At 47.2% G+C, this 12,054-nt stretch overlaps 1 protein-coding gene across 1 annotated transcript; it reads left to right on the forward strand.

The window, feature by feature from the left end:
• Positions 1-213: 213 nt before the first annotated feature.
• On the forward strand, positions 214-11,854 carry WFDC2 (WAP four-disulfide core domain 2). The gene is made up of 4 exons (XM_024238943.3): positions 214-353; positions 872-1,015; positions 10,301-10,453; positions 11,699-11,854. The coding sequence occupies exons 1-3, from the start codon at positions 275-277 to the stop codon at positions 10,450-10,452; spliced, it is 375 nt and encodes a 124-aa protein (XP_024094711.1). The 5' UTR covers positions 214-274; the 3' UTR covers position 10,453; positions 11,699-11,854.
• The last annotated feature ends 200 nt before the right edge of the window (positions 11,855-12,054 follow it).

A 12,054-nucleotide genomic window follows, 5' to 3' on the forward strand; every position in this document is an offset into this window, starting at 1 on the left:
CAGGAGGGAGGCGTGGACAAGGGTCCGGCCGCAGCTGGTCTCGTCCTGGAAGCTGCTTAAGTTCCTGGTTCCCACCGGGGCCAAGAGTGATACCTGATCCTGGGGGATTGTGAAATGACCTCATGTGGCAGCCCGCCCGCGGTGCCCGCAAAGCCCTCCACCCTCCCTTTCCCCGCTCGGCTCCACCCCTACCCCACGCCCCCTCCCGCGCGCGCGGTTAAATCCCCGCACCTGAGCAGCGGCTCACATCTGCACCCCGCCCGGGCATAGCACCATGCCTGCCTGTCGCCTAGGCCCGCTAGCCGCCGCCCTCCTCCTCTGCCTGCTGCTGTTCGGCTTTACCCTAGTCCCAGGTGAGTGGGGCGGGGAGAGGCCCGGCGCCCAGAGGGGCCGAGCCACGAGCGAACAGGATGGAGCTAGGCGGCGGCGTAGCCTCTGGAGGCTGGGGAAGTGGGAATTCCTGGGGCGGAAGCGGCAGGGACCCTTGGAGCCTAGGGTGTGGGGTCCAATGTGCTGGAGGTGGAGAGACCACTGATGGCTGAAATTTGGGAGGATTCTGTGCTGAACGCGGACACTCCGTGGCTGCAGTGGGCTGGGGGTGGGGGCTGCTCTGCCTCGACCTCGGAAGCTCCTAGACACTCAGCTGTGCGGGGTCCCCTAGGGCTGAGATCTGAGGGCCCCGACGCCAAGGGTTAGGGAGCTCTCGTACTCCCAGGGGTCAGGGACTCCTGGTCTGGAAGTAGGAGTCTCTGGGGACTCCTAGGGCCAGAGACTGAGAATTCCTTGGGGTTAAGGTTTGGAGCAGGAGGTGGGCATCCTCTGGGGCTGGCACTACGCCCCACCCTCGACTGTCCCGGGCCTCCCCTCCCAGGCACAGAAGCAGAGAAGACTGGCGTGTGCCCCGAGCTCCAGGCTGACCAGAACTGCACCCAAGAGTGCGTCTCGGACAGCGAATGCGCCGACAACCTCAAGTGCTGCAGCGCGGGCTGTGCCACCTTCTGCTCTCTGCCCAATGGTAACCTCACGGCGGCCGAGCGGGAACGGGGCGGGGCCGCGCTGGGCTGGGAGGAGGCGGGAGGGCCCGGGTTCCGGGAACAGGGGCGCCCCCGGACCCGGGGACCCCCGGGAAAGTCAAGGCGGATGAAACCAGATCCGTCAGTGCTCTCCCTCGCACGGCCCCGGGGGAGACAAAGGCGTCGTTGAAACGCAGCCAAAGGGGGTCCCCACCCCTAGCTGGATTCGAGTCTCTGGTGCATGACGGGCTTCCGGGCACGCACAACCGGGACATTGTTCCCCGCGGCCTGGAGACCCGGGGCCGCAGTTTCCTTCTCGGACCGGCCGGAGCCTGCCCTGCGGGAAAGCCCGGAGCCTGGGGGGCTCACCTCTCCTCTTGGAGTCCCTTCCTGGGGGCCTCCCCCAGCCCTGGGGGAAAGACTGGGAGAGCCTGGCCTGGCAAGATTTTCCCCAATTCCTCTGTCCAGGCGGAAAGGAACTTTACAGATTTAGGGAAATGCCCCGCTCATCTTAAAGATGTGGATGGGAGCATCGGTGAGAAAAAAATGTTCTTGCCCAAGGTCACACCGCCATCCCATGGCTACCGGAGTCATAGTGAGGGTTCAGCTTTTGCCTTTCAGGCCAACTGGCTGAGTGATTCGAAGAAAGTGAGGAATCCTCCCTGGACACTGTATCGCCCTTCGTTGTCTTTCAGTCAATCTCTTCCACTCTAAGGATTGAGTGAGCGCGAGCTGGGGACTCTCTCAAAGGTGCTTGCTGGAGCTGCAGTCTCCACCAGGCTATCAGAACAGGGGGTGGCTTAGACAGCATGGAATCTCAGCTTTTCGTTCTCCAGAGGAAAATGCTAAGGATTAGAGGCAGGGATAGGACCTGGAGAGAACCAAGGTACTGTAATGATGTTCCTTATCCAGAATACAGCCCCTGTGACTTTTCCTCTTTGTTATTTCCTTGAAGTTGCCAGCACAGGCTGGGAAGGTTTGTAATACGATGACCCAAGACACCGATCAGCAGGGAGGTGGTAAGTGGAGGGGGACTGGCAGCCCACCAAGGGCAGCTTCAAGGTCACGAGTCCCCTCCTCTGGGCCAGGGAGAGGAGGACCAGAAGGAGAGAGGAAGATGTGGAGAGAAAGCAGGCAGCAGGCAGATGAGAGAGGTGGAGGAGCAAAGGAGGGAGTCTTTGCTGTTTGATGGATGAAGAATTTGTTCCCTTATCTCAGATGGACAGACTGAGGCAGGAAGAGGGACAAGGTCAGATGGCCTCCTGAGCCAGGGAGGGAGCCTGGAGGTTTGAATCCTAGTTCTGCCATTTTCTAGTTGTGTGACCCTGGGCATGTTGCTTTACCTCTCTGAGCCTCTGCTCTAAAATGGGAATAATTCCAAACTCTATAGGATTGGCATGAGGACTGAATGAAATAATGCATGTAAAGTGTCTATTAGTGAGAAGATACTCCATACACAGTGGCTTGTTTTGATCATAAATGGTTCCCTATTTATTTCCAGGTCAGCCCAATATTAGAGGTTCCTACTCCTTTCAAGAGAATGAATTTCTTTGTATTAGGAAGTCAAGACTGTTGGCAACTTAAAAAAAATTTTTTTTTGTATTATACTTTAAGTTGTGGGGTACACGTGCAGAACGTGCAGGTTTGTTACATAGGTATACATGTGCCATGGTGGTTTGCTGCACCCATCAACCCGTCATCTACATTAGGTATTTCTCCTAATGCTATCCCTCCCCTAACCCCCAACCCCCTAACAGGCCCCGGTGTGTGATGTTCCCCTCCCTGTGTCCATGTGTTCTCATTGTTCAACTCCCACTTATGAGTGAGAACATGCGGTATTTGGTTTTCTGTTCTTGTGTTAGTTTGCTGAGAATGATGGTTTCCAGCTTCATCCATGTCTCTGCAAAGGACATGAACTCATCATTTGTTATGGCTGCGTAGTATTCCATGGTGTATATGTGCCACATTTCCTTTATCCAGTCCATCATTGATGGGCATTTGGGTTGGTTCCAAATTTGCTATTGTGAACAGTGCTGCAATAAACCTATGTGTGCATGTGTCTTTATTGTAGAATGATTTATAATCCTTTGGGTATATACCCAGTAATGGGATTGCTGGGTCAAATGGTATTTCTTGTTCTAGATCCTTGAGGAATGGCCACACTCTCTTCCACAATGGTTGAACTAATTTACACTCCCACGAACAGTGTAAAAGCATTCCTATTTCTCCATATCCTCTCCAGCATCTGTTGTTTCCTGACTTTTTAAGGATCTCCATTCTAACTGGTGTGAGATGTTATCTCATTGTGGTTTTGATTTGCATTTCTCTAATGACCAGTGATGATGAGCATTTTTCATGTTTGTTGGCTGCATAAATGTCTTCTTTTGAGAAGCATCTGTTCATATCCTTTGCCCACGTTTTGATAGGGTTTTTTTCTCGTAAATTTGTTTGAGTTCCTTGTAGATTCTGTATATTAGCCCTTTGTCAGATGGATAGAGTGCAAAAATTTTCTCCCATTCTGTAGGCTGCCTGTTCACTCTGATGATAGTTTCTTTTGCTGTGCAGAAGCTCTTTAGTTTAATTGGATCCCATTTGTCAATTTTGGCTTTTGTTGCCATTGCTTTTGGTGTTTTAGTCATGAAGTCTTTGCCCATGCCTATGTCCTGAATGGTATTGCCTAGGTTTTCTTCTAGGGTTTTTATGATTTTAGGTCTTACGTTTAAGTCTTTAATCCATCTTGGGTTAATTTTTGTAGAAGGTGTAAGGAAAGGGGCCCAGTTTCAGTTTTCTGCATATGGCTAGCCAGTTTTCCCAACACCATTTATTAAATAGGGAATCCTTTCCCCATTGCTTGTTTTTGTCACGTTTGTCAAAGATCAGATGGTTGTAGATGTGTAGTGTTATTTCTGAGGCCTCTCTTCTGTTCTATTGGTCTATATATCTGTTTTGGTACCAGTACCATGCTGTTTTGGTTACTGTAGGCTTGTAGCATAGCTTGAAGTCAGTTAGCGTGATGCCTCCAGCTTTGTTCTTTTTGCTTAGGATTGTCTTGGCTATGTGGGCTTTTATTTGGTTCCATATGAAATTTAAAGTCGTTTTTTCTAATTCTGTGAAGAAAGTCAGTGATAGCTTGATGGGTATAGCATTGAATCTATAAATCACTTTGGGCAGTATAGCCATTTTCACGATATTGATTCTTCTTATCCATGGGCATGGATTGTCTTTCCATTTGTATCCTCTCTTATTTCGTTGAGCAGTGGTTTGTAGTTCTCCTTGAAGAGGTCCTTCACCTCCCTTGTAAGTTGTATTCCTAGGTATTTTATTCTCTTTGTAGCAATTGTGAATGGGAATTCACTCATGATTTGGCTCTCTGTCTATTATTGGTGTATAGGAATGCTTGTGATTTTTGTACATTGATTTTGTATCCTGAGACTTTACTGAAGTTGCTTATCAGCTTAAGGAGATTCTGGGCTGAGATAATGGGGTTTTCTAAATATACAATCATTTCATCTGCAAACAGGGACAATTTGACTTCCTCTTTTCCTAATCGAATACCCTTTATTTCTTTCTCTTGACTGATTGCCCTGGCCAGAATTTCTAATGCTATGTTGAATAGGGGTGGTGAGAGAGAGCATGCTTGTCTTGTGCCGGTTTTCAAAGGGAATGCTTCCAGCTTTTGCCCATTCAGTATGATATTGGCTGTGGGTTTGTCATAAATAGCTCTTATTACTTTGAGATACCTTCCATCAATACCTAGTTTATTGAGTGTTTTAGCATGAAGGGTGTTGAATTTTATCAAAGGCCTTTTCTGCATCTATTGAGATAATCATGTGGTTTTTGTCATTGGTTTTGCTTATGTGATGGATTATGTTTATTGATTTGTGTATGTTGAACCAGCCTTGCATCCCAGGGATGAAGCCAACTTGATCATGGTGGATAAGCTTTTTGATGTGCTCCTGGATTTGGTTTGCCAGTATTTTATTGAGGATTTTCACATTGATGTTCATCAGGGATATTAACCTGAAATTTTTTTGTTGTTGTGTCTCTGCCAGGTTTTGGTATCAGGATGATGCAGGCCTCATAAAATGAATTGGGGAGGAGTCTGTCTTTTTCTATTGTTTGGAATACTTTCAGAAGGAATGGTACCAGCAACTCCTCTTTGTACCTCTGGTAGAATTCGGCTGTGAATCTGTCTGGTCCCGGACTTTTTTTGGTTGGTAGACTATTAATTACTGCCTCAATTTTGGAACTTGTTATTGGTCGATTCAGGGATTCGACTTCTTCCTGGTTTAGACTTGGGAGGGTGTATGTGTCCAGGAATTTATCCATTTCTTCTAGGTTTTCTAGTTTATTTGCGTAGAGGTGTTTATAGTATTCTCTGATGGTAGATTGTATTTCTGTGGGATCAGTGGTGATATCCCCTTTGTCATTTTTTATTGTGTCTATTTCATTCTTCTCTCTTTTCTTTATTAGTCTGGCTAGCAGTCAGACTATTTTGTTGATGGTTTTCAAAAACCCAGCTCATGAATTCATTGATTTTTTTTTCTCTGTCTCCTTTAGTTCTGCTCTGATCTTAGTTATTTCTTGTCTTCTCCTAGCTTTTGAATTTGTTTGTTCTTGCTTCTCTAGTTCTTTTAATTGTGATGTTAGGGTGTCAATTTTGGATCTTTCCTGCTTTCCCTTGTGGGCATTTAGTGCTATAAATTTCCTTCTAAGCACTGCTTTAGCTGTGTCTCAGACTCTGGTATGTTGTGTCTTTGTTCTCATTGGTTTCAAAGAACTTATTTATTTCTGCCTTGATTTTGTTATTTACCTAGTAGTCATTCAGGAGCAGGTTGTTCAGTTTCCATGTAAGGCTATGCAGTTTTGAGTGAGTTTCTTAATCCTGAGTTCCAATTTGATGGTACTGTGGTCTGAGAGACTGTTAGGATTTCCGTTCTTTTGCATTTGCTAAGTAGTGTTTTACTTCCAATTATGTGGTCAGTTTTAGAATAAGTGCAATGTGGTGCTGAGGAGAATGTATATTCTGTTGATTTGGGGTGGAGAGTTCTGTAGATGTCTGTTAGGTCTGCTTGGTCCAGAGCTGAGTTCAAGTCTTGGATATCTTTGTTAATTTTCTGTCTCATTGATCTGTCTAATATTGACAGTGGGGGTTAAAGTTTCCCACTATTATTATGTGGGAGTCTAAGTCTCTTTGTAGGTCTCCAAGAACTTGCTTTATGAATCAGGGTGCTCCTGTATTAGGTGCATATATATTTAGGATAATTAGCTCTTCTTGTTGCATTGATCCCTTTACCATTGTGTAATGCCCTTCTTTGTCTCTTTTGATCTTTGTTGGTTTAAAGTCTGTTTTATCAGAGAATAGGATTGTAACCCCTGCTTTTTTTTTACTTTCCATTTGCTTGGTAAATATTCCTCCATCCCTTTATTTTGAGCCTATGTGTCTTTGCACTTGAGATGGGTCTTGACTCTTTATCCAATTTGCCAGTCTTTGTCTTTTAATTGGGGCATTTAGCCTGTTTACATTTAAGGTTAATATTGTTATGTGTGAGTTTGATCCTGTCATTATGATGCTAGCTGGTTATTTTGTCTATTAGTTGACATAGTTTCTTCATAGTGTCGACGGTCTTTACAATTTGGTATGTTTTTGTAGTTGCTGATACCAGTCGTTCCTTTCTATGTTTAGTGCTCCTTTCAGGAGACCTTGTAAGGAAGGCCTGTTGGTGACAAAAATCCCTCAGCATTTGTTTGTCTATAAAGGATTTTATTTCTCCTTCATGTATGAAGCTTACTTTGCCTGGATATGAAATTCTGGGTTGAAAATTCTTTAAGAATATTGAGTATTGGCCCCCACTCTCTTCTGGTTTGTAGGGTTTCTGCAGAGACATCTGCTGTTAGTCTGATGGGCCTCCCATAGTGGGTAACCCGACCTTTCTCTCTGGGTGCCCTTAACATTTTTTTCTTCATTTCAACCTTGGTGAATCTGATGATTATGTGTCTTGGGGTTATTCTTCTCAAGGAGTATCTTTGAGGTGTTCTCTGTATTTCCTGAATTTGAATGTTGGCCTGTCTTGCTAGGTTGGGGAAGTTCTTCTGTATAATATCCTGAAGAGTGTTTTCCAACTTGGTTCCATTCTCCCCATCACTTTCAGGTACATCAATCAAACATAGGTTTGGTCTTTTCACATAGTCCCATATTTCTTGGAGGCTTTGTTCATTCCTTTTCATTGTTTTTTATCTAATCTTGTCTTCATGCTTTATTTCATTAAGTTGATCTTCAATCTCTGATATCCTTCTTCTGCTTGATCAATTCGGCTATTGATACTTGTATAGGCTTCATGAAGTTCTTGTGCTGTGTTTTTCAGCTCCATCAGGTCATTTATGTTCTTTTCTAAACTGGTTAATCTAGTTAGCAATTCCTCTAACCTTTTTTCAAGGTTCTTAGCTTTCTTGCCCTGGGGTTAGAACATGCTCCTTTAGCTTGGAGAAGTTTATTACCCACCTTCTGAAGCCTACTTCTGTCAATTTGTCAAACTCATTCTCCATCCAGTTTTGTTCCCTTGCTGGCGAGGAATTGTGATCCTTTGGAGGAGAAGAGGTGTTCTGGTTTTTGGAATTTTCAGCCTTTTTGTGCTGGTTTCTCCCCATCTTCGTGGATTTATCTACCTTTGGTCTTTGATGTTGATGATCTTTGGATGGGGCTTCTGAGTGGATGTCCTTTTTGTTGATGTTGATGCTATTCCTTTCTGTTAGTTTTCCTTCTAACAGTCAGGCCCCTCGGCTGCAGGTCTGTTGCAGTTTGCTGGAGGTCCACTCCAGACCCTGTTTGCCTGGCTATCACCAGCAGAGGCTGCAGAACAGCAAAGATTGCTGCCTGTTCCTTCCTCTAGAAGTTTTGTCCCAGAGGGGCACCTGCCAGATGCCAGCCAGAGCTCTCCTGTATGAGGTGTCTGTCAGCCCCTGCTGGAAGGTGTCTCCCAGTCAGGAGACACGGAAATCAGGGACTCACTTGAGGAGGCAGTCTGACCTTTAGCAGAGCTCGAATGCTGTGCTGGGAGATCTGCTGCTCTCTTCAGAACCGGCAGGCAGGCTGAAGCCACACCCACAGCTGCCCCTTCCCCCAGGTGCCCTGTCCTAGGGAGATGGGAGTTTTACCTATAAGCCCCTGACTAGGGCTGCTGCCTTTTTTTCAGAGATGCCCTGCCCAGAGAGGAGGAATCTAGAGAGGCAGTCTGGCTACAGCGGCTTTGCCGAGCTGCGTTGGGCTCTGCCCAGTTTGAACTTCCTGGTGGCTTTGTTTACTCTGTGAGGGGAAAACCACCTACTCAAGCCTCAGTAATGGTGGACGCCCCTCCCCCTACCAAGCTTGAGAGTTCCATGTCAACTTCAGACTGCTGTGCTGGCAGCGAGAATTTCAAGCCAGTGGATGTTAGCTTGCTGGGCTCCATGGGGGTGGGATCTGCTGAGCTAGATCACTTGTCTCCCTGGCTTCAGCCCCCTTTCCAGGGGCGTGAATGGTTCTGTCTCACTGGCATTCCAGGCACCACTGGGGTATGAAAAAAAAAATCCTGCAGCTAGCTCAGTGTCTGCCCAAATGGCCACCGAGTTTTGTGCTTGAAACCCAGGGCCCTGGTGGTGTAGGCACCTGAGGGAATCTCTTGGTCTGTGGGTTGCGAAGACCATGGGAAAAGTGTAGTATGTGCTCTAGAGTGCACTGTTCCTCACGGCACAGTCCCTCATGCTTCCCTTGGCTGGGGGGGGAGTTCCCTGACCTCTTGTGCTTCCCAGATGAGGTGACACCCTACCCTACTTCTGCTCACCCTCCATGGGCTGCACCCACTGTCGAACCAGTCCCAATGAGATGAGCCACGTACCTCAGTTGAAAATGCAGAAATCACCTGCCTTCTGCATTGATTCACTGGGAGCTGCAGACTGGAGCTGTTACTATTCGGCCATCTTGAAAGCTGAACCTAAATCTTTTTTTTTTTTTTTTTTGAGATGGAGTCTCACTCTGTCGCCCAGGCTGGAGTGCAGTGGCATGATCTCAGCTCACTACAACCTCCGTCTCCCAGGTGAAAGCTATTCTCCCACCTCAGCCTTCCAAGTAGCTGGGATTACTGGCGAATGCCACCATGCCAAGCTAACTTTTTTGATTTTTAGTAGAGAGGGTGGTCTCGAGTCCTGACCTCTGATGATCCCACCCGCCTCAGCCTCCCAATGTGTGGGATTACAGGCGTGAACCACTGCACCCAGTGATCTGTCAGCCACTTTCCTTGTCCTCTACAGCTAATCACCCAGTTCTGTGCCTGTGTTTTACACATAAAAACCTGCACATATTTATAGCAGCTTTATTTATGATTGCCGAAAGTTGGAAGCAACCATGATGTACCTCAGTTGATGAATGGATTTGGCTGGGCCTGGCTCCCCTCTATCTAACCCGGGAAGTGGAGTGTGATTGTGTGTGTATGTGTTAGTGGAAGGATGTGTGGTTTCTCTCTGCATGGATGAATGAGTATATTTGGAGGGTCACGGTGCTGAGAGACTGCAACTGGGATTCGGTCTGTGGGTATGAGTGAAGATTATAAGTGTGTAACCCCTCACATGTGTACTGTACTTTACACTTTAAGTGGCAGCATAGTGCTTAACCATGGCAGCAGCAGTTAAAACATAGACTCTGGAGCTAGATTTCTTGGGGTTCAAATTCTGCCTCAATTCTGTGTGACCTTCGGCAAATTACTTAACTTCTCAGTGCCTCAGTTTCCTCACTTATAACACAAGGAAATATTAACAGATCCCTCCCCTTCTTTTAGGATTATTGTGAGAATTAGAAGAGTTAATATATGTTAGGGGCTTAATACCTGGCATGTAGTAAGAGCTAATTAGGTGCTCACTGTTATAATTTCTCATAACTACAGAGTAGTTTGATATTTCAGGGAGAATATATGTTTGTTTCCACTGCTTTCACAACAACCCTATGTTGTAATTAGCACTGTTCCACTGACGCCTAAAGACACGGAGGCTTTGGAAGATTTCTGGCCCTAGGCCACGAAGGCCCACTTGGGATTCAAGCTGAGGTCCTGTGATTCCATTTGGGAGCAGGAGGAGGGATTTGCAGGTGATCTTCCTGGGCCTCCTGAGAGCAGCTCAGGTTCCCAAGATGGACTCAGGCAGGCAGCTCTGCTGTATGTGAAGCCCAGTGAGGGGCAGTGGGGGGGCCATGCTGCAGGTACAAGTTAATCTCCCTGTATCCCCTCTGCCCACTTACCCTTACTCCTTTTTCTATCCAGATAAGGAGGGTTCCTGCCCCCAGGTGAACATTAACTTTCCCCAGCTTGGCCTCTGTCAGGACCAGTGCCAGGTGGACAGCCAGTGTCCTGGCCAGATGAAATGCTGCCGCAATGGCTGTGGGAATGTGTCCTGTGTCACTCCCAATTTCTGAGGTAAGTGAACGGGAAAGAGAAAGTGCATTGATGGCCAGGTGTTGTTGGAAACAGGAGAAAACATCACCCAGGCGGAGGTGAAGGGAGGTTAGTTGCAGGAACAGCTCGGAAAGGTGTACCAGCGGGGTGACCCTCAGCCTGTTCTAAAAGAAGAGTGAAAGGTGGGTAGTCTGATGAGCTGCAGTGGGGAGGCTGTCTCAGGCAGAGGGAACAGAATAAGCAAGAGTTTGGCTGGGTGTGGTGGCTCATGCCTATAATCCCAGCACTTTGGGAGGCTGAGGTGTGCAGATCACCTGAGGTCGGGAGTTCAAGACCAGCCTGACCAACGTGGAGAAACCCCGTCTCTACTAAAAATACCAAAAAAAAAAAAAAAAAAATTTAATGGGCGTGGTGGCAGGTGCCACCCACCCGCTACTCAGGAGGCTGAGGCAGGAGAATCGCTTGAACCTGGGAGACGAAGGTTGCGGTGAGCTGAGATCAGGCCATTGCACTCCAGCTTGGGCAACAAGAGCGAAACTCTGTCTCAAATTAAAAACAAACAAACAAATAAAAAACAGCTTGGTGGTACCCTTGGGTTGAAATCTCGTGGTTGTCATGTGCTACTTTTAACAATTTCTCAGCAAAGGAACCTGAAGATAACTGATAGAATCCAATAGTGCAGAGATGAGCAACTGAAGTCTAGAGAGGGGTGTGCTCTTGGTGCCCGAGAGGGAACTATGGTTTCTCTAAACTAAGCTGTGGTCTCCCTGGAGCCAGGGCTCTCAGATGCCAACTGCATGGATAGGCTTTGCAGTCAAGACCCGGGTTCAAATGTTAGCTCTGACACTTACCTAGCCTTCTCACCTCCAAGTCACAATTATCTTGCTTATAAAATGTAGCTAAATAAGATCTAATTGATCAGATAATCCCATTTTAACCTAAGGAAGAAGGCATGGCAGAACTTCCTAATAGTAGAGGGATTCTTGGGGAGAGAAATGGCCATGGCCCCTCAGGAAGGCCACAGTGGACATCTGGGACAACAGTATACCCAGGTGCCTGCTAGGGATGGTCTGAAGGAGAAGAGTATGTCTAGAACCTGTAGAAAATGCAAGCAGAGCCCCCAGAAGGTGAGGCTTTGCTGCGTGGGTGTGTGGGATGGGGTGGGGTCAAGGAGCTGGTCTAGGATTTAAGCTGCAGGTACTCTTGCCTAGTCTAATGGATATTGTTGTTGATGGTATTGTTATGATCTTCTTCCTCCATCTCCAGCCACCACCAGGCTGAGCAGTGAGGAGAGAAAGTTTCTGCCTGGCCCTGCATCTGGTTCCAGCCCAACTGCCCTCCCCTTTTTCGGGCCTCTGTATTCCCTCTTGGGCTGACCACAGCTTCTCCCTTTCCCAACCAATAAAGTAACCACTTTCAGCACATTCTGTCTCTGTCTCCTCTGACTTGGGTTGAGGTGGGTGGGCAAGTGTTAAGGGTGTGACAGGATCATCCAGGCATGAAGTCCAGAGAAGGATCATCTGGTAGGTGTTAGCATTCTCCTGGTGGATCCTTGCATCAACCCTGTGAATCTCGTCATTATTCCTCCAGGGGGATGGATGAGAAAAACGAGGCTCAGATGG

Source organism: Pongo abelii, chromosome 21 (genome assembly GCF_028885655.2).
Source record: "Pongo abelii isolate AG06213 chromosome 21, NHGRI_mPonAbe1-v2.0_pri, whole genome shotgun sequence".
Lineage (NCBI taxonomy): Eukaryota > Metazoa > Chordata > Mammalia > Primates > Hominidae > Pongo > Pongo abelii.